Source organism: Patagioenas fasciata, chromosome 3, assembly GCF_037038585.1.
Source record: "Patagioenas fasciata isolate bPatFas1 chromosome 3, bPatFas1.hap1, whole genome shotgun sequence".
Taxonomy (NCBI): Eukaryota; Metazoa; Chordata; class Aves; order Columbiformes; family Columbidae; genus Patagioenas; species Patagioenas fasciata.
The window spans coordinates 24,483,678-24,506,647 of NC_092522.1; the positions used below are offsets into that span (position 1 = coordinate 24,483,678).

At 43.9% G+C, this 22,970-nt stretch overlaps 1 protein-coding gene across 2 annotated transcripts in view; it reads left to right on the forward strand.

Annotated features, from left to right (window-relative positions):
* Window positions 1-5,261: 5,261 nt before the first annotated feature.
* The window catches only part of LOC136099579 (calpain-8), a 31,686-nt gene continuing 13,977 nt past the window's right edge, over window positions 5,262-22,970 (forward strand). For both annotated transcript variants that reach the window (XM_065833941.1, XM_071807301.1), the window contains exons 1-8: window positions 5,262-5,498; window positions 8,029-8,098; window positions 17,126-17,244; window positions 18,516-18,649; window positions 18,952-19,120; window positions 19,872-19,955; window positions 20,761-20,846; window positions 22,184-22,258. In XM_065833941.1, the coding sequence (XP_065690013.1) occupies window positions 5,262-5,498; window positions 8,029-8,098; window positions 17,126-17,244; window positions 18,516-18,649; window positions 18,952-19,120; window positions 19,872-19,955; window positions 20,761-20,846; window positions 22,184-22,258 (974 nt within the window). The remainder of the gene's footprint in view (window positions 5,499-8,028; window positions 8,099-17,125; window positions 17,245-18,515; window positions 18,650-18,951; window positions 19,121-19,871; window positions 19,956-20,760; window positions 20,847-22,183; window positions 22,259-22,970) is intronic.

The following is a 22,970-nucleotide window of genomic DNA, read 5'->3' on the forward strand; positions in this document are numbered from 1 at the left end:
CTTGAAAATTACAAATCAGAGGTTTTTCTTCATTGCTGCTATATGGTGCCTCAGTGTGCCAGGAAACACTGTCCATTGGCTTAGTGATTTTGGACTTAAACCACTTATGATTCTTCTGCTTATACTCAACACAGGTCCTACGTAAACAACTATGTGGGAAACAAGGTAAGCACTGCCCATTCAATTCACAGTATAGAAAAGGAGGCCCCCAAAATCGTCTTGAAGTTAGATATGAGGTTGTTATGAGCCACATCAGCCAGCCACATCTGCGTAGATAATGGCCATGCAAGGGAGCAGTCCTGATGCTGCCTGTGAGGTTGTCCAAACCTGACCAGGTGCAGACCAACCTCACTCTGCTTTGAAGGTGTTGGTTCTTCCTTGCAGGTCAGAGGGCTCTCTTAGTGAAGAGAAGAATGGCATTTTTAGCTGAATATTCAGGCATGTGGGAAATCAGTCACACATGGAGAACTGGAAGTGGATCAAGTAATGTTCCGTGCCATAAGTGCTCTCTGAACAGAACCGGTACATGCTGTGTGCACTCAATTACTGGTAAGCCATTAGCAAAGGTCTCCAGCAAGGCTGTCCTGAAACTCCATCAGGACACAGTGTGACACCGGAGGATGATTTTTCTTGGCTGTTTCAATTAATTAAGAACTCCTGAATTATTTCACAGGCAAGAAGGCCATCGGCTGAAACAGGAGACTAAGAGACAACAGCACCTCACCACCTGGGAGTGTAACTCTCAGTAAACCATGTTGCATCCTAACATGACAGATCCAGGAACTCTGGAGCTGCTCAAAAGGTGTTTGTTTGGCTCCACACAGTGGTTCAAATCTGTACAGCTGCCACAGATCAGACTTCTCTGATTTTTCAATAGTCCTGGTAAAAGGAAATCAGTGTTAGTTTAAAGCAGTCGTTTTCACTGGCCCACAAAGCCAGTTTTGGTTCGTGAACTCCTCTAGCCACTTTCCAGTAGGTGCAGTGCGCCGACAGCCTCTGCTTGGACAATGATCAAGAAGATTGAGTGTGTACAAGCACATTATATGGCTGTGCTGTGCAGTCAGTCTCACCAGAGTTTTCTTAGAGTCTTCGCGGTGGGATGGGGATTGAGATAGAGCCAAAGCAGAAGAGCAAGGGAGCAAAGCGAAAAGGAAATTGAGCTAGCAAGCATTCAGGTAGGTGGTGTAAGAGGTACCTTGGGCAATGCAGAGAACAGGTATATTTGCCACCATGGCCTGTTAGACTGGTCCCAAACATGTAGGGGCTGTACTGTCCCAGGTGGTTTGATGATAGACAAAGACATGTTGGTGTAATACAGAATTTCTCCTAATATATGGGAAGTTGGTTGTACCAGCAGCCATCTGAACAGCCTACCCACAAAGTCCTCTGTGGCCATGTAAACTGAGAAGTCAGCCACTTCCAGCCCAGCAGCAGGTGTGGATACAAGTCAAGAGTTAGAGGGAAGGAATTTATTTAAACCACTACATGAGCCCATCCCTTGATCTTCTACATACTCCCACAATATGACCATTTTCTTCAAAGAAAGGGGCGATGTCCACTTGACTGTGAGACCAGTGTAATGCTCCTGGGTAAAATAGCAGCCTCAAGAACAGTTACCCACTAGTCTCCCCCTAAAACTAGACAGCTTTAGAAATAAATTCAACGTTTTCATAAGCTCTCTGCACACTTGTATGTCTTCAAAAAAGTCACTAACTCTCACATTTTGCGAGTAAAGTGGTTTCAGCTGTTGCTGCAGCAGCTCATGCTGGTTGCTGATAAGGAGCATCCAGCTGCCAGTCACAGCCTGGAGTCCCAGACAGGATGGGCTTCTTCTTCCCTATGCCCACACTCAGCAGCTGTGAGTGGCTCAGTGATGCTCTATCTCATCGCATCCCTCCCCCTCTTGCTCATCTGCTCTCCACTATACACAGATATTGGGGGAACTGTGGGGAGCAAATGGCCAGGAAGGGGGAGACGGGTCAATGAACCTGCTGGGCTCCTGCTCTCATCCCCAGGAGCTGCCCTGTCCCCACCAGTATGAAGATGGCTTCCCAGAGGAGGAGGCTTGCAGCAGCAGTGATGTTTCACAACGAAGGGAATTGCTTTCCCCTCTGGAGCTGGGATTTGGAGAGAGACTGAGCTTTCCCCATCAGCACAAGACTGGCTGCAGCCCCAGCCAACATGGTGAGAGGTGGCAGCAAGACCTGGGTCATCTTGCGAAATGTACCCATTCCAGCCACTCCCGGTGCTGAAGCGTCACCCCGGATCAGCCTGGATGTGTCGCAGGGCTTCACACCTGAGGTGCAGGCATTCCGGCTGCAGCACATCATCTTCTTCCTCCTCAAGCGCCAACAATTTTCTGGCTTTTACAGAAGAATGAACAGAATTGTGGCTAATTTCAGATGCATTTCCCTATAGGGAACCACTAGGCTGCAGCTTGTAGAAAATACTCAGATAAAATATCACAACCTCTAAAATAATAATCTTGTAGACAAACACTTAGGACCTTTCATAGCTTGCACTAGTCTGCCTGTGGGTAGGAGCTCATACATCTCAAACAGGAGAAGGCAAGCTCTCTAAGTCAAGCTAATCCCTTTTCATGCTGTAGGGTCTACAATACAACTAAGCAGCTTTAATTCTCATTAGCAAAGCACTGCAGTACAGGAGAGCCATTTCATTTCCCTCTAATGCACTACAGCAAAAATGTGTCTAGCACTGTTAGATAATTGGCAGTTATTTTCTTCTTAAGATTTCCACAGATACAGAACAGTTTTGATTTTATGGAATTTGCAGATTCCTCTTTGAAACCAAGATGATGCTTTTTCCTGGTTTATCCTGTTCTATCTGCTAGCTTCTCTCACCCTCTCGCTATCAAGAAGAAAGGGGAAGAGGTGAAGTAAAGCAGGGAGAAAGCAGGGAGAGCCAGACAAAAATAACTGTCAGTTCTTGCTGTAGACAACTATACAGTTATCATATTTTCCTTTTTTATATATCCTCTAGATGGTGCTTGTGTAGTGCTTTCTACACAAAATAAATAATTCTGCCTCTAATCGAGCTTGGAAATGGATTTGAAGTGCTGTTCCACAGGTCACTGGGAGCAGAGGTTAGTGGTGGACACACTGGGTAGTTACCTGATCTAAGCCTCCATCAGAGAAAATGGTTGTCCTCAGCCTCTTCCCAAATGTGAGATACAGGACAGAAAAAATCATATAGCACATTTTACTGGAATAATAATATAATGATCACATGCTGGTGATGCATAAGGGTTCACCCCTTATGTGCACACTCATGGCCAGCGGTAAATGTAGTTACAGAGCGCAGAGCATATCAAGTATATGTTCAAAAAAGTACATGTGAAACAAAAGACTCCTGATGAAAAAGGCATTTCCAAAATGTTGGAGCACCGTGAATTTCCATAAACAAGTTTGCCAAAGCTTACAGCATGCAAGCAAAATGGGTGTGCCTCTGGGCCATAGGGACAGAGGAAATTTCAGTGTAAGAGGCTGGTGCAGAAAGCGAAAGTAACCAGTATTCTGTCTCACGAGCAGAGAAAGTGGGTATCTCTGAATGAGTCTATTTGTCAGGAAAAAAAAAAATCCATCCCGGAAAGAAAAAACTCTCCCCTCAACCCTTTATTTTTACACTCTCTGTTCTGCTTAAGTACACAGATGCACCCAGAAGTACTGAAATGTAACAGAGACAAAATTCTGGCCATCCTTGTCCTTTACTCAGTTTTAACAGTAGTAATTTAATTTTTAGATAACCATTTCCACAGCCCAGCCTTCTCTATCTGTGCTCACCTGGAACCGAACAACTCAATTTGTTTCCCCTTTTGCATTCATGCTCTTCAAATATTTGCAGACAAGCAACCTGGCTAGTCTCTGTTTGGACTCCTTATCTCAACAGGTTTCAGTCCTTAAAAATTCTCTTTTCCCCACACCTTCTGTCTAAACCTACCAAGGGGTAGTCACCAAACATACTCTCTGGCAAACAAAGTTATTATTCACCCAGCTCTTAGCTGGACACACAGTGGGCTTTCCTGGGAAAACCTGGCCATTAAATAGGAAGACAGCAGAGAGCAGCTGTGCTCCGTGGAAAATTACTCCTGCTTCAGCTCTTGAATCTACAGAAGTTTGCAGCCACCTTGCCAGGGAGTTGTATACCCCTGTGTCAGTACAAAAGGGGGTTGCCAGGGTAGAAACTTGGAACTTTTCTACTACAAGAGCAGGAACCACTATTTTTAAGGTCCAAGAAGCCTTCTGCAGCCAAACCTTGCTCTGTCTTTTTTTTGCTTGTAAACATTTTATATGCAGGAAGCACCACCAAAAGACGGTAAATATGATGGCTAGCTTCTCACTAGGTAAGATCCTGTTTTTATAGATGGGGAAGGTACAGTGACTTTTGCCCAAGGTCACACTGGAGATGGGAAACAGGGGTTACCAGCATGCCTCCTATCTGGTATCATCATTTTCAAGTTTTGGCCTAGGTCGTGCTCTTCGGTTGTAGCCTTGCCCTCTGCAGGTCATGTGGCCCAGTAGCCATCTCTCGATCTGTCAGATTCATGCCTCTTATTGCTAATAAATTAACTCATAAAATAAATCATACTGCTTTGAGAGTACCAAAGAGGTTTTTTTTTGTTTTGTTGTTTAGAAAGATCACTTAAGCCAGAAGCAGGTTCAACTTCTCAGCTTTTCCTGACTTTAAAACTCAATGACACCTCCATAGCCATGTAAGCTGTAGCAATAGATATCCAGCTCCTGTATTTGTGGCTGGGCAACCCTCCAACAGAATAGAGCCCCATCTCAGAAGGAAAGAAAGGAGTTTTAAACTGTCTTCTGGGGTTTTTTAAGCGATGGTCCTCAAGCCTGACTTTCAGCACACTGAACACATACACACACACATATACACACACAATTACTTTCCATGTGTAAACAGGCGTGTCTGCAAAAACAGTCTCCCCTTGGTCCTCATTAAAGGTGTATTTTAAAAAGAGGCAGCAAAAAAGCAAATAATGTGGGAGTAGGAAGAGGCAGTGCCCACAGTCACAGCCCCACCGGCTGTGGCCCCCACCAGCTCCCTGCCCCCTCTCTTGGGTGCATCTTGGGTACATATTTGCACTTGTAGTGCCTCCTCCCTCCAGGGCTGTTGGAGCCCTTAGGGCAGCCCTGGCTCCACCTGAACCTCCTACCTGCCAGTATTCACCTCCTCTTGCCCAGGAGGCACAGACAGAGCCTTGTGGCGCGCCGGGAGGGTGGGCAGGCATGTCCAGGGCCGCAGCGAGGCTGTGCCAAGAGCGAGCGGCCGCGGATGGGCTTGGATCCAACAGGAATGCCATCAAGTATTTGAAGCAGGACTATGAAACCCTGAAGCAGCAGTGCCTGCGGGCTGGTGCCCTCTTCAAGGATGAGGAGTTCCCAGCCTGTCCTTCTGCCCTGGGCTACCAGGACCTTGGACCATACTCCTTCAAAACCCAGGGGGTAGTCTGGAAGCGCCCCACGGTAAGAGTGCCTTTAACTGCCTGTTTTACTGGGTCCAGATCTAGTCAAAGTCCACCTGCACATCTGTGCTAAAGCAGTGGTGAGCCTGAATATCCACTATTACTGTATGTTTTGTATTTTTCTTCTGTCTTGCTTTACCTCCATGGTTAGCAGAAGCAAGGTTGAAAGGGAGGTGGGGAAAAAAAATCAACACCTTCTAACCTTCTAATCCCTTACAAAGCAAGGAATCCTATAACTGCTTAATGGGAACCTGCTTCCTCCCTCTCTGTCCCACCTCCATGGAGTTGTAAGTTCAGGGTACAATCCAGAGATGGATGCCAAAGCCACACATGTATCCAGACAGACTGTAGGACATCCCAGGAGTGATCAACCACCAGTCGTAATGGTGCCCACACCAGGGTCTTGCCACTGTACACGCTAAGAAATCAGGCAAATACCTAAATAAAATCCTCTGCCTCACTTCAAGTTACATATAACAGTTAAAGAGCAACTGACTGGGACCGTTATTATCTGAATGCATGTATCCTATAAATGGCCTTTCATTTTAAAAAAAGTAATTTTCATCAGGAAAGATTAGGTGCCTATTTTTTTTAAGCCACAAAATCAGGGCTTCAGTGATTTTTCTGCACTTTCATTGCTCAGTCATTTGTTTCTGTCCCTGCTTTGCTCCTCCTTTGTCATTTTGCCCCTCCTTGCAACATCAAGAAAAACTGAAAAATGGAAGGAAGGAAAAACTTCTGAACGACTTACCTTCCTCTGATGGGGGCAAGGAGAACAAGGGAAAATTTCAAGGCTCTGATTTTTATTATTTTTTTCACTTGAAAAGTGAGAAGAAACTCGCAGGTTTAATAGCTCCAAGTTCCTACCCTGGCAACCCCATTTGTCCACCAGCACCTTGCTCTGTCACCTGGATGTTTCAGCAAGAAGTACTGTGGATGTAGGCTTTGCCTACCCTAGAAGATCAGTCTTTGAAAACTCATTATATTAGACTTGGGCTCCTTGTGCAAGAGCAACATGGTACCAGGACCCACTGGCTTGTCCCTGTGCATGGAGCAGAGCCCAACCTCTGCTGCAAGGTGACACAAACCCTCCGTTTTGCTCTCCTGTGGAGGGACCTGGATCTGACCTATTTTTCTGCATCACAGATGACTCCTGTCAGAGGTTACAGCCCTGCTCATTTCTTGGACTTTTTGAGTTGGTCAGCAGGTTTCCATCTGCAAACTGTGTCCACGATTGCAAGCTGATGGGGTCACTGTTCACTTTTCTGCCTGCAGCCAAAACAGGCAGCAGGACCCAGTGGGAAACCTGGAGGAGACCTGCTGGAGAAGTACCCCCTGCAAAATAAATATCCACTGCTAAGGTCACCCCCCCAGGCTGTGACTGCTGGTTTTCAGACAGTGGGTGTTAGACACTCTGCCGTCACGGAATTATCTTCCAATTTGAACAGTGGGTTTATAGAAAGAAAGAAGGTGGAAATGCAGTTATGTGAAAGGGTGAAAGGTATATGTGGCACTTGGCAGTGGCTCAGAAAGGACAGGTGTCTTGGTGAGTAATGAGTCATATGCAGCTGACTGACACCAGGTGCACCCTTTCGGAGAGAGGAGAGAAAAACCAACACAAAACCTCTTCTGTGTAGGTAGGTAACCTACTCCTGACTCCTACCCACCGAGACAGCTGTGAATCTGGATAACCACAGAAACAAAAAGGATGTAGCTGAGATCACACCTGTTGCGAGACGAGGTTCACAAACTGGTTCATCATCACACACACAAGAAGTCCTGGGTTGTCCCTGTCTCCATGGGATGCTCAAAGCTGACAACTGCTGCTCTCTGGGAGAGCTAGTAACTGCTCAAGGCTTCCTCAACCATGCTCGCTAGGTCAGGTTTCCTATAAACTGCCCCTTGCTGCCACCCAGAAGCTCATGGAAAATGCTTGGGACAAAAGGATGGCTTTTGTCTCTAGAGAGACTACTAACTTCCCAATATAGGGCATGAATTGTTGGAAGGCTCAGAGTTGGGATAGGAGGGACAGTCATTGCCATAACCTACTTGGCTGGCCCCAAAGGCCTAGGAAGAAAGTCGAGAGTCACTAGTAAAAGCATTTGTATGACTGGCCTCCCAGGAAGTGGAGTCGAGGTGGGGGAACATCCTCCACACCGGTGGCAGTGGAAACTCAGTACAGCTCCAGTGCCAGAGCCAGCAGTGATGGTCACAAACTCATTTGCACTGCTTGAGCCAAAACCACAGCAAAATAACATAAAATGCAAATGCTGAGGTTGAATTTTCACCTCTCTCCCCACAGCAGCAAGAAATTCTGACAAGGGCTTTAGGATTTGCCTCAAAACCCCCTACAGACTCAACGATTGAATAAGGCAACATTTTTCTAACACCATGTTAATCAGAGAGAAGACAAAGGATATAACATTTTTTATATGTTGAAAGTGTTTAATATTTTTTGAGCACTGAAACAAGAAATGGGAACTTTTCAGAGCAGAAATGGTAATGCATACTTTGAAAATGTGTCTTTTCAGGAGTTATGTGCCAACCCTCAGTTTATAATTGGAGGAGCTACTCGAACAGATGTCTGCCAAGGAGAGCTGGGTATGTACAGTGCTTCTGAATTTTGTTTTAGAAGAAAAAAAAATGAAGCTTCATTTAAAAATTCCTCATACACAGACAATTTTATTGGCTATCTCCCAGACATAGTAGGAGAGAGGCAGATGATACCCAGGAAAGGGACTCATGGACCAGCATTGCTGCCTGAGACAGGGTATACAAGGGCTTGTAACAGCTATGCCAAACCAAACTGCCTCCTAGAGGTAGGAAGCTAATTATTCCTTTGTGGATCAGAAGGCTGACTTACTTGCTTTTCACTGCTTAAAATGAGAGCTGGACACCAACCTAATAATGAAAGCACTTGCTCTGATGCAAGAGAGTGGGCTTCACAACCATGCCAGCAAGAGCAGCTCCGAAGACTCAGGGGACAAGGGTCAGCAGGGAGGTTTCATCTGGTAGCCTGGTCATTAAGGATTTTTATTTGGGAGGTAGAGCAAGTTTCAGCCTCAGTTTCACACCAAACAAATACATGACAACCAAGGAGCAGAGGAGGAACTGGTTCAGTACAGGGGCTGAGGCTGTGTAATGCCATTTCATGCCAATCAGGATGTCCCATGCAGGCATGAGTCAGAAATAAGTACATTGTAAAAAATGAACAAAGCACATAAACTTCACAATACCATCCACAACAAGCAAATTGTCCTGAGCCCTTCATGCTCCTCCTGCTTGCACAGCGTTTGGTATAAAGCTGCGAGCAGGTACAGGAGCGCCCAGGCACCAGCAACGCTCTGCAAACACAGCCAAAAAATGCAGAGCTGCTCAGCTCCTCGAACTGGGGCCTGATGCTGATGAGATGTATCTCAGACAGCACTCATCCTCTCCTGGACATCCGTCATAGAAAAACTTCCTTGCCCGTTTTTCTCCAATATTTGCTGCTGTCTAAGCCGAGCTCCTATGTGAGTGGACAGAAGGGAACTGCAAGGGGCCTTTATTCCCCCTTCGAACAGCTGCTGCAGGAGCTGCCTTCCCTGCCTGCCTTGTGGATAAGATCCAGCTCCAGAAGACAGCAGCAGCAACCTCTCCTGACTACACATAACCGTAAGAAGGCTGAAACTCTAGTAATGAGAATTTGATAGATTAGACGCAGAGAAATCAGCCTTTTTCCCTCCTGAGCTGCTTACCGCAGTACTCCTGACCTTCCTGGTCTTCTAGCCCATTCATTGTGCAAATGAGATTCAAACAATTTCTGAAAGTCATTGGCAATAAATAATACCAATGCCGGTCCTGTAAACACAGCACCATTAAAGCAATTGCTAAAAAATTCCCTGGTGTGTGGGCCTGTGCTCCAAATGCTAAAAATAAGATGCCCAATCATATACTTGCTCCAGGATATTTATTCAGTGGATGCTGGAACAGAGTATGGGGAAATCACTTACTGTATTTTAGGAGAATGTTTCAGATAAGCAATAAAAGCAACATTTCTTGTCACCTCCAATTTGGGAAGTTTCTATAGCAGCATAAAAAAAAATAAAGATTGTACGCCTGAAGTGAAACCTCATTTTCCTTGACAGTTTACAAGCTAAAGAACTGAAGATTATTACCTGCTCTCAAACTAGAAGAGGCCAATGCATTATTTGTGTTAAGTCTAGAAACTGAATGCAAATACCCTGAGCCCTTCTTTATTTCTGTCACCTCCTGAGTGTCTCTGGGGACTCCCAGTCTTTTGTGCTAGATGGGCTTTCAGTAGGGAGGGTTGCCAAAATCCATCAAATAGTGGTAGCAACAGAACTGGACCCAAAAACCTCCTGTGTATCTGAGGATGGTGTCTGGCTCTGGGCTTTCCCAAGCCAGCCTTTGGTGGGCAGTACCCCAAGCGCTAGTTCTGAAAGCTACCCCTCAACCTAGGAAAAAAGCCCCAAAATCTGATTCTGCTTTTGTTAGAAGCTTCATTTTCTCTCTGCCTAAAATAAAAATCAATTAAAAAAAAAAGAGAGAGAAAAAATAATCAAAGATAATCGAATTTGTTCCTGCAAGTCTGCTTACAATCGCTTCTACACACACTGACCCTTCACGAAAACAAATAAGAATATAGACAGAGGACTTCCCTTCTAGCATTCAGGTATTTGCTTTACATCTCTGAGGCATACTATACTCTTTTGGTATTTGATCCAATACCTTGAATATCAAAGTCCTTGTTACTAAAGACCTCATGTAAAACACTTCTACTGAAACAGATCCTGAATACATATTTACATAAGCCACGTATGTGACCTGTTAACAAGTCCTTTAGGGAAATAGAGCCTATTTTTAATAATCTGCTCTGACATGTTTCTTTTCATTTAAAAATAACACTGCAGGTCTGGGTTTATATGAACAAAAGGAACAAGAAAACCCAGAGTTAGTCTCACTCCATTTAACTTATTTCTTTGACAACAGCATAAGCTAGATGAATATCAGCTTGGGAAGTTTGATGGGAACTTGAAAGACTTGAAATATTTTAAATGTTCTTTGAACCATATCTTTTTGATAGCCTAGTAACAACTTGAAATGCAGTCACACAGCCTTAGCTATTAAAGGTGACTTTAATGAAGTTTTCTTGCAGCTATCTGAATGTTAACCGCAGAATTGTTTGCAGAAGCTCTTAAGCAAGTGGCATAAATTTAATTTAAATAATATGAAACACACTCAGACCCTCTCAGTTTAATATTAGCTTTCCAGAGCCACACCATCTATATTCATGGGGCAGTTTTTGTTCTGAAGGCTCAGAGGGAGCTCCAGGCACTGCAGCTCCCTTGGCCTGGGCTGTCAGCTGGAGAAGTCCCCTGAAGCCAGCGCAGATGCACCAGTTCACACCAGCTGAAAAGTCCACCCCATGTGGACTTTGTATGTGTCTTGTCTTCTGGGCTGCTTTGCAGAAGTTATGGGCAGGTTGGAGAACAAACCAAAGCCTGACAGCTCTGAGATGGATCTGATACCTGTTGAAGGAACCTTTGGAGCTCCTGTAGGCAGGAGAGTACTTAATACTATTAACTTATTTTGCTATAGATGTTAATACATGGCCTTTCTGATGTTCAGTCCCATGGGGCGTTTGAGATCCTTGTTCTAAAAGATAGATCTCCTAGATCTCAAAAAATACATTAGCTGACAACTCTGAGATTCCAAAGAGAAGAAAGCTTGTTCCTTTGCTGAGTGCTCCTCTGAGTTTCTGTACAGAGCTGCAGAGCTTAATTCATTTCCACAGAAAACTTTAGGATGCCTTCTTTAGAAATCTCAAAGCAGGAACAGTCTGCACTGCCAGAAATTATGAAGCTAGCAGGTCAATGCTTCCTTGATGTCTAGTAGAATGCCCCAGGTCCTATGAGCTCTGAAAAGGGCTTCCAGCAGAGACTAAAGCTGAAAGTCAAATCTGCTTGACAAACCAGGAGGCAAGAGCCAGAGCATTGTCTTGAGATCCCTTCTGAACACCAGGCATTGCTGGAATAGCAACAAGCCAAAGTACAGTCAGCACAGAAATGCCGCTGAACTGTCCAGACAGATCTTGGAATTGGACACTTGGATTTTTGGCTTAAAGTCACCATCAGCAGGTCAATGAAGAGTTTAGGTGCTTTGTGTCTAGACACTTTGATGGCAGCTAAACAGAAACTGAGCACTATGTAACAACTGAAACTAATCAAATTTCTCATTTATTTTATGGCCTCGGCAAGTGCAGCACACTTGGGTAAACATCATCAATACAGAGGAGTCACTCAGCTCCCAGGTCACCAAAGATTCAGTAATATCTGCCGCAGTTTGATTATCTCTGTAAACCAGGAGGTGCCTGCATGGCACTAAAAGCGTGAGCCATCTCAGTACATCTGTGAGCAGAGAGTGATTTTATTTCAAGCACAGTAACAGTCAAAGTAATTCTCCAATATCATGTATAGATAAATATATACATACAGACACACACAGAGCTAGGCACAGCTAGGTTTCATGTTTACCATTTCTACCACAAATTCAGGGTCAGAATTGTTTATTTCCAATTAAAAACCAAACACACAAAAAATACTCAAACCAAACAAACCCCAAGACCATGACTGAAAAGTAATTGGACTTTACCAACATTACAAATTACTTCAGATCCAGGAATCATGCTGGCTTCTTTTTAGCACATTCAGCAGCAGTGGTAAACACTGTATTTGGCACTTGTCTGAAACTTTTGTTCATGAAATAGGAAGCTGAGTAGAAAGCAGTCTAAGTGCCCGTAGGTGATTTAGCCTTGCAGGGCCAATGCTGAGAAGACTATTTATTTTTATAAGTCAAAGGGCTGCAACTTCAAATACACATAGTGAGCAGAAAACCTTTTTTTTATATTGTAATTTTTCTGATTATTATTGTTTGGGAGTGCATTCTTATTAAATATTTAATTAAATGGCCAATCAGCCTCATTTTCTCTTCCTCTAAGAATTCATTTTTAGGATGAGAATCAAATCGTTTCCTCACAGTTTGAAAGATGACATATAACCTGCAGCTGAATGAGGACAACTTTTAGTGGTCCTATACAAGATACCTTTCTAGGGAGCTTGTGTTGTCACACTACACTGTAGGCACAACCACTAACAAAACTCTGAAATTTGATGCTGGCAAAATGATGTTGAACTATGAAAAAAGGAACATGTACTATCAACTTGTACTTTTTTAGAATTAGTAATATATTATTCAGTAGGGCTGAGAAACCTTATTAATAGGCCAGGATCCCATTGTGGTGTACAAGAAGACAAGGGGCAACCTGTGCTCTATCCTGGAAGCTCCTTGGTATGGACAGATTCCTACATCCTCTATAACTTGTTTTAGAATCACAGAATGCCCTGAGTTGGAAGTGACCCACAAGGATCATCATGTCCCACTCCTTTCTCTGAATATGACAACCCCACAGTTCACACCATGTGTCTGAGGGTGTTGTCCAGTCTCTTCTTGAACACTGTCAGGCTTGGGGCCGTGACACCTCCCTGGGGAGCCTGTTCCAGTGCTCCAGCACCCTCTGGGTGAAGAACCTCTTCCTAATGTCCAACCTAAACCTCCCCTGGCACATCTTCCTGCCATTCCCTTAGGTCCCATCAGACCCAGAGAGAAGAGATCAGCACCTGCTCCTCCTCCTCCCTTTGTGAGGAAGCTGTAGCCACCATGAGGTCTCCCCTCAGTCTCCTCCAGGCTGAACTGCTCCTCATACAACTTCCCCTTCAAAACCCTCACCAACTTCATGGCCCTCTGCTGAGAGATCTTAAAACCATTATCACAGGAGCCTGAATGTAACTTGTCGCTTTTATACAAAGATGACCCCAAACCATCTGCACCTAGGCACCTCACATGAACCTTCCTTTTTATAAAGTTACTGCACAGCAGCCAATTCTCAGCTGCTTCCTTTCGGAGGGCGCGTTTAATATTTGTTCAGCAACAAGCTTAGACAAAGATATTAGGCTCCCAAGTAAGGTCTAGAGACAGGACTCTGCATTGCTCAAGGCAGGCATAGCTACTTTTAAGGCCAGGTTCACCACTGTGATTCTTGCAATACAATTATTTGCAGACATGCTTTAAGCAGAGTTGCCCCTGATGCTTCCCCGAGAAGTCAGATTGCATGGTGTGTTTGCGGGAGGCAGATGTGCCACTCACTCTCCCAGATGCTTAGAAGTTAATTCATACTATAAGATAACTGTAAAGGATTTCACGCTGCATTTGGCATCTCGAGGGGATGAGATTCTTAAATTGTTTGGTTCTGAGTCAGAGAAGTAAATAACATATTTAAGGCAACCCCTCTTATTTCACTGATTCTTCTGCCTAATTGTGCATCAGACATACACCATCCTCAGCAAAGCCCAGAGTAGCTTCCTCTTCACTGGCTATAAAATCTGGCCTAGACCAAGAAGGGGAGATCATTCCAAATGTTGCACGTTGGGAAAGCACCAACTCCACACTGCTACAGACCTTCCTTGGTTTCACCAGGGGCAGAGGGATACACCAGGAATACCAGGGCCCCCACCTTTTCAGAAATAGTCTTCTGTGCTTCATAGCACGCCAGGAACAGCCAGGGAAGCAAGAAAATCCGGGGTAGCTGAAAAAAAAAATAAGGGCTTCAGTTCCAACTTCACAAGGCTTTTCAACTTCCTCCTCTGAAGAGCTTATCACCATGATTTCTATCTCTCCAAGCAAAAGCAGAAGTTATAACATCATAAGGCATACACCTGTACCAAGGAAAGCCTCAAAAAATAGATACAAAGCAGGCCTGAGTGATCTTGTTTTTTCCTGCATCTACATTTTCTTGGAACAGAGGGTTCTCAAAGCCTTTTTTCCCCGGCCTTGTGCACTTCCAATTTTGCTTATTTTATACATAGATACCTAGGGCTGGGAGGAACTTTCTAGGCTAGTAAGTTGAGCCCTCTTCCACAGAATGCAAAATAATTTGTAAAAGAGCTAAGTTGAACATGAGCTTGAGAAGGTTTTTGCTCATAGTTGTTCTAGAGACTAAGGCTTTTGGACTCTACTTTCTATATGCACAGCAGCAACATTTTCCTATTTCCAGTCTGAGCATCTCACAACCCTTTTATTTTAATTTACTGTCTCTTCTGTGAGGGAAATATTACTTTTCAAGTAAGGACTCTTTGCTCAAACAGCTTTTCTGCAAAGTAGCATTTAACTTGCCTTACACTTCCTCTTCAAGTTTCACTTGTGTGGGATGAGCAGGACAAGTTTTTTTTAACATCTTCTCATAAGAAATGCAGGTAAATCACGGAATGCCAGTGATTTGAAATGGCCTCAAAAGATCATCCAGTCCAATCCCCCTGTTGGAGCAGGAACGCCCAGATGAGGTTACACAGGAAGGCGTCCAGGCAAGTTTTAAATGTCTCCAGAGAAGGAGACTCCACAACCGCCCTGGGCACCCTCACTGTGAAGAAGTTTCTTCTCAAATTTAAGTGGAACCTCCTGTGTTCCAGTTTGTACCCCTTGTCCTGTCATTGGTTGTCAATGAGAAGAACCTGGCTCCATCCTCCTGACACTCACCCTTTATATATTTATGAACATTAATGAAGTCAATAACTCTGCCTTTCCTGTATCTTCTGTCACCAGGGCACCCACCTCATTCATCAATGGGCCTACATTGCCTCTAGTGTTAGTTTTATCTGCCATGTATTTGAAGAAGCTCTTTCTGTTGTCCTTGACCCCTCTCGCCAGGTTTAATTCTAAGGAGGCCTTCGCTTTCCCAGTTGCCTCCCTACACCCTCTGACAACAGCCTTATATTCTCCCCAAGTGGCCAGCCCCTCCTTCCATGATCTATAAACTCTCCTCTTCCACTTGAGCTTACCCAGCAGCTCCCTGTTTAACCACACAGGTCTCCTGGCTCCCTTCCTTGACTTCCTATGTGTTGGGATGCTCTGATCTTGAGCTTGGAAGAAGCAGTTCTTGAATATTAACCAGATAGGGAGAAGCAGATAATCCAGCTGTTTTCAACTCTCTTCCAGCTTGAATGCTTTTTCCTGAACTCAGCAGTCAGGTTGACATAACACAATCCTGAAGGAAGGCTTAAGCAGTACCTCACATACTATTGTAATTCGAGGTTTTCCTTCCTCATTAGAAACATCTGAGTTGGCACACTGGGTGGATCACACTTTTGGAGCTATATCAGATCAGCCAGCTCAGGTAGTTACAGATCATCACACCAGGGCCACTTCTTTATAGGTGTTTCTCAAATTACTGTTTGACAAGCTGTTTCTTGCTCTGTTCACAGGAGGCACCTGGGTACCTCCCAGTGGGCTACAGGCAGAAGAGAACACATAGCACCAAGCAAGTCCCACTATCTCACCTTTATAATTATATTCATCATGGCACTAAAACAGAAAGCCCAAATCAATATAAAGGGTTAACCGCTACTCTAAGATATTGAATTATTCTACAGGTTAAACTTTTTCCTCAGTTTCTCGGTTAGCTTATTTCCACTGAACCAAGAGTTGTTATACCAATTTCTTCTGCAGAATATGCACCTGCACAGAGAAACACGTCTTGGCACAGGTAAACCACAGGAACCCAGGAAAATGTTACCACCTTCAGAGCAGCTTTGTCTTCCTTGAATTTCTGCACACCTCAGAAATAACACATAACCACAAAAGTTCTTCTTACTGTTTGCAGTATGCAAATACTGTAAGAAACCCATGAGTCACTGTGTTTCCCAGGGGCAGCACCTTTAGTGTAATAGAGGCTTCTACTTATCCAGCCTCCAGTCCACAACAAGCAGGTAACCAACCCAGCAGACAGCTTGAGCTGTGAGACACCCAGCCTCCAGCGAGGACTGGGCATGCCTGTCCTTTCCAGGATGAGGAGCGTGCCAGAGAAAGGACTCACCTGTTTGCAGAGTTCCCAGGAGACTTCAGCTTCCATTAGACTCATGGGCAAATCTGTAGGAATAGCCCTAAGTGCTGGTTCAAATTCAGACCTGCAAAGAAAGGTCTAAGAAGCAATAGCCACTCAGATGTTCCTGCTGCCAATCAAATCTTCTCCAAAAGACAGGGATGGACGTCCCAATGCCCTTCTATCAACTGAGAGGTTTTGCTCTCTTCTGAGCATCTTCTAAGCCCTTGCCTCTCCTGGGAGTGGTGGATTTGTTCTAGTTAAAGTACCACAGGTCATTAACTCTGCACTACCCACCCAGGCTTTGCAACCCACATGGCCTAAATGCCTTCTCTCTCTGACTATGTTCTTGGTCTCCTGAGGGTGTTAACAAGCTTGGATAAAGCAGCCTGGTTTCACAGCTTTCAAAAATCAAAATCGCAAAGTCCAAACTAGACCATTGAAATCACCACCATGATCAGCCTCAGATTTTCCAAGATACCTGTGTGGTCTGGCTGGGTAGAAAATGAGCACAGAGATAAATAACAAAACAAGAATGAATCGCTGAACCAATACTGAGGCTAGCAGGACCTTGCAAAGCACTTAATGCTTGTATTTATTATAGGTGAGAGCATGACATAGTGGTGTAAGGATTAGCTGGGCAAAACGCTATTTGTTAATGTACTTTTCTGCCTTGTAACACATGTTTTTTTTAGGTGATTGCTGGCTCCTAGCTGCCATTGCATCTCTCACTTTGAATCCAGATATTCTGCACCGTGTTGTTCCTGAGGCTCAGAGTTTCCAGAAGGACTATGCTGGAATCTTTCATTTCCAGGTACCTATATGATTAGGATGTTGAGAATGAAAGAGGAAAATTGTAGTGTTTAGCTAAAAGCAGCTTTTTTGTGTGTATCTTTGGCACAGGGTAAATATTCAAGAATTACAGTGTGTAAGTGAAATTGGTGGAGGAAAAGAGAGGAAGAAAAGAAGAACAGAGTTAAATAATATTAAATGACACCTGTTCACTGGCTAGGTTCTGCTGTCTCACAGCTGGTAGGGCTCTGGAGAATTATACAGGCTTTGTAAACTGAGCCAGACCATCACACTGCACGACTCAAGCAAAGCTCTGTTGCTGCTGAATGTGAAAAGTGAATTCAGGCTGATGCGGCTCTTCCTCCTTCCCTTCCCTTCCCTTCCCTTCCCTTCCCTTCCCTTCCCTTCCCTTCCCTTCCCTTCCCTTCCCTTCCCTTCCCTTCCCTTCCCTTCCCTTCCCTTCCCTTCCCTTCCCTTCCCTTCCCTTCCCTTCCCTTCCCTTCCCTTCCCTTCCCTTCCCTCTCCGTGTCTTTGCCTGGATTTCCATGCCTGCAGACCCAGCACACTGGGACTGCTTTCACTAGAGTTTTGGCTCAGGTTTGAGCAAGGTGGATTGATCCTGCAAAGCTAAAAGAGGTGTTTTGGTGAGGAGAGATATTATAGAGCACATACTTATCCCTTGCACCAGCTCATCTCAGCAGAGGGTGTATTGTGTAAACTATCTTCTTTCCTTTCAGGACTGCATCAAATTCTAGATGAAATGTTTCAAGTGCTTAGGCAAAAAATAGTATTAGTAACATTTCACACATTTTCCAGTGTTTTCAGAAGGGATTAACACTGTTGAGTGCTTCCCCTTTGGATGACCTCTCCTTGCGCCATTTTTATAGGGTCTTTTTAATTTTTTAATTATTATTATTATTATTTTTCCCCAAAGGATTTGACCTTAAAAGAGTAGACAAGAAAAAATTTAAGAATGTTCTACCTATCTTTTTGGACTCTCCACCATGTAAACTCTTCATGGAGAACAGACAGCATTCCACAGGTTATGTCCAAGAAGTTGTTTTTAATATTACTTCTTAGCAAAACTTTATTAAGGCATTAAGAAGCCTGGTCAGTGCTTCACAGAGATGAGAAAAGTTTGGTTCTGTTACAAGGGAGAGGAGTCCAACATGGGAGTGAAACCTTACAGTGGCTTATCCAAGGAGAACTGATGACAGGTGAAGGTGTAGGAAGATGATAGTGTAGAGCTATTATGTGCACACCAGCTCTCATCTTCTTTTCTTTCTTCTTCAGTTCTGGCAGTATGGGGAGTGGGTGGACGTCGTGGTGGATGACAGGCTGCCCACCAAGAACGGGAAGCTGCTCTTCGTGCACTCAGAGGAAGGCGATGAATTCTGGAGCGCGTTGCTGGAAAAGGCCTATGCCAAGTACGGTGGCTAAGCAGGACGAAGTGCTCCTGGGTGTGCAGAAGCTGTCTGCCCAAGCGGATGTCGTTAGACACAATGCACATTACTCAAATTCAGCTTCTATTCCACCCATTATTTGGTTTCCCATAGGTCCACGAAGGGTGTTGCCAACTGTCTGTTTCAAGGGGCTTTACTTCTGGTGTCCCAGATCACACTTGATGATCACATGGACTGAGAGATACTGAATTAGAAACCCTTCTTTCTGCAGTGCCATTGCTTACAGGTGAAGATGGCCCCTTATATAACCTTCATGTCTCCCACAGGTTGAATGGCTCTTACGAAGCTCTCACAGGAGGGTCCACTATGGAGGGCTTTGAGGATTTTACTGGAGGCATCTCTGAATCTTATGAGCTGCGGAGGGCTCCTTCGAACCTGTACCAAACCATTCAGAAGGCTCTGAGAGCTGGGTCACTTCTTGGCTGTTCCATTGATGTAAGAGGCTGTTGCTGCTTTATACTCCTCATTCCTTCTCTCAGGGCTCCAGGCCATATTATAGCAAAAGTTCAGACCAGTGTTAGACATAGGTAGGAAGGTCTGAATTAAAAGCATAGTACAATTAATGGGAGACTTTTATTGATTTCAGTTATAAAAACCCTTGGATGAGGTTCTAAATAACCAACTCCTGTCATACCTCCATTTTTACAAGACAGCCTGTGATAATACTTTGAGTCATGAGCTGGAGACTGGTCTTCCTGAACTACATTTTCATTTTCTGAGTATTTTTTCTCATTCAAATTCTGTGTCATTTCAGGTCCAGAGATGTAGCTGCCAGAGGCAAACTCTTTGACATGATACTTTGTTGTAGCCTGTAGTCTGATTCTGGCTTTTGGTTTTCAATCCTAAAGATTATTTACACCAGTAGTACAAATTCTTTCAAGTTACAGATTATATTTGTACATGTTTTGGCCGGATCTGTTACCTGAGCTGGGAATTGGGTTTTGATTTAGATCTCATTGTGCATTCTTAAACCTCTGCTGTGCTAGGACTGCATATTTGGGGGCATGTAACTATGGAGATGGACTTTTGCCATGCCTGTCATCTCTATTTAATATACTTTGCATCACGAATGTTGATATTCATTGTGCATACCACTTTGGATATCTTCCCCCATATTGATTAGCTCATGAAAGCTGTGTTCATACACAATATATAGTCCTAAATGTGTATACTTTTGTTGTCTCAGACAACTAGTGCAGCTGACATAGAAGCAATCACAAGTCTGAAGCTGGTAAAGGGACACGCTTACTCTATCACTGGAGCAGAAGAGGTAAGCCAGTCTCTCCAAGCCCATCACACAAAACAGCTTGGGGCTGCAATACTGCAGTACCTTTAACTTTCTGATGTCTCTCTCTGACTGACCAGGTAAAAATATTGCTGCCTTATGCACCCTTTTACAGAAAAAAAAAAGTGTCTGTAGTACTTAGCCAGGTCAGAAGCTTTGTACTGGTAGTTACATAGAGCATACTGTGCGGTCTGCAACTTGTGTTGTACCAACAGACTGGAATACAAAATGTGAAGGTGGACCAAACTGTTACTGAAATGAAGGGTATGGAAAGGAGAAACAGGAGAGGAGGCAGCCCCATGTATTTGTACTGCATGACGTGGGAACATCTGCTTTGCCATCAGCACTAATGAGAAAGGAGTAAAAGGCTCTTTCATGAACTCCTCCATTAGGTTTACCTTAACAGTGAGCCCTAGATACCCCTGCTTCTCTGAAACGGGAGTCATTACAGAGGTGTCTGTGCTGAATAACCTCTTTCCAACCTTGCTGTGTTGTGCAACATCTCCTGCTTTTGAGGATGTAGATATTCTGCTGTTTTGTAGCTGATGTTTTACCTTGCAGGTTGCTGTCGTTACATGAAATGGTAAGTGCTGCACTAATGGCTCGCTTGGTGGTAGAAGAAAACGTAAAATAAGGGTGGAAGGCATCTAGGTGTCTTTTAACTATCGCAAATTGTAATGGACTGCATCTCTCAAGTACAAATCATGTTTTATCCTGTATGAAAAGCAATTGCCCCGTGATGATTTGGATAATGGAAGTGCTCAGGCTCCGTTTGTTGTGGATCTTTTAGGTATATTACCGAGGACGGTCAGAGAAACTAGTGAGGCTTAGAAATCCCTGGGGTGAAGTGGAATGGACTGGAGCTTGGAGTGATAAGTAGGTTTTTATACGCTGCTTCTTCTCTCTCTTCAGTGTATTTGGGTGTCTTTTAATAATCAAATGGGGACTGTGCAAGTTAATCCAATCACAAAGCACATTTAGGAGAGATACTAAATCAGTTGGAATAAAACACTATTCATTTATTAGCAAGGTTAGATATTGATCCACTCTGCCCAGCGGACATGCTTCCCAGGCTCAGGCAGAGCCTTCTAATGAGAGAGAACAGCACACGTTTTAACTGTGAGCAGCCCAAAACAAGTCATATCCACATTATTTTGCCAGGCAGCTTTTCTCAGACTGATCCTACTGATGGTGCCAGGACCTCAGTAGGTTACGCATACCAATCCCATTCCTGGGAAATACAGCAGAGCTAAACCGTTTTGCCACTGCTTCAATTATAAAGTTGCTGTGCTTTGAATCAGAACAGTATTTGGTTTCTACTCCAGAATCTTGAAAAAAATGGGGACATTGACTAAGCTAGGGGCCCAGAAGTTTGAATATCTATCAGAAATCATCTGGGCTTCAACTGTCTTGGAATCTCATGAGAATGACAGTGACAACACCTCTTTTATTTTTATATTTAGAATGGCATAAATTTTACTTTCACATTTGGGCCATGATGTTTTTTCACACAATACTTTGAGATTTCAGTTTCCTGTCCTCATTGACTGGAATACCAATGCTGATGTTGTATAAGACTTAATAATAGAAAATAAACATTAGAATTATTATTACCTTTATCAGAGCTGCTTTGCTCAGCCCCGAGATAAGGTGCCTCAGGCACACACACATGCCATCTGATTTTCTTGCACCTGTTTTACCATGGGACAGATGCAGAGCTGCACCATCACATGAGAGCAGACCAGAGCAGAATCCAGCTTGCTGCACATTAACATAGAATGAGAAAGGAGCAATGCTGTTTTCTGCAGTACATTTTCTATTTGCACCTTTTTGCTTTCTTGTTCTCCCATGACCCTAACAGTGGAGCTTATATCATTTCCCCAGGGACACTATGAGGCATCCCAATAGATCTTAGAGTGGAGAAGCTCTGCTTGACTTTCAGGCTGCATGTTGCCTAATCCAGCCAGTCTGCAGTATTTGGACATTCTGGCACCTTGCAGCGATGATCCAGTTTAGGGCTTACTTGTTGCAAATATGGTTGCTGTCTAATTCCAGCCCCATATAGTCAGGTGTATTGCCATTGGGAGGTCTAGTTGTTGGAGAAATACATAACTCCTTTATCAGCTGTAACTGAAGAGGGAGCCCAGCTCTCTAATCTCGTTGTAGAATAAAATGCAACAACTGAACAGCTTGCTTTTGTGCTTTGTCTGCAGTGCTCCTGAATGGAATTATGTGGATCCCAAGCAAAAACAGGCTCTGGATAAGCAAGTAGATGATGGAGAGTTTTGGTGAGAATTGTTCATTTAGCTTAACCTTTTGGAGATTTTCTGTGCATGTTTTGTCTTTAAGCAGTCCTTTCAGCTGGATGGAGAGAAACTGCCAGCAACAAGAGGGTTACTAGTGACATGCATGCATTGTTAGCCTCTTGTTTATCTCCCATTCAAATATTACCTTTTATTAGAGCTTGCATGACTCAGTGCTTATCCAAAATATAGAGACCAGATGGTAATAAAGTTAATGAGGTAGCAAGAATGAACCTCAGCTGCTCTACATTTTGAGGTTTGTTTTTTTACCTAAATGCTACATACTAATGAAAAAGTTTAGATTACCAGCTTGGGAAGAGACTGTTTACCCAGACCTAATGGAAAGCCCATCCCAGTTAGCTGATTATATGGATCAGTACTGAACCCACGTCACTCTGACCTGGTCTGGAAAGATAAATGACCACCATCTTCCAGTGCAATCAACTATGAGGACCATAAGGCACTGAGAAATGAGAACAGACCTCTGCTTGCAGCATGAAGTGATCAAGGCCTATCAGTCATGCAAACCTACTAGGAATAGTAAAAACAAACATCAAGGACAGAATTACAGCAAGGCACCAAGCAGAGACTGTTTTTCTACAGAGTGATGCTTTCATAAGGGCCAGCTCTTCCTCTTGTTGAATGATATCTCCTTGCACATTTTGTTCCACCAGTTTTAGTGAATTTACTTATGGAA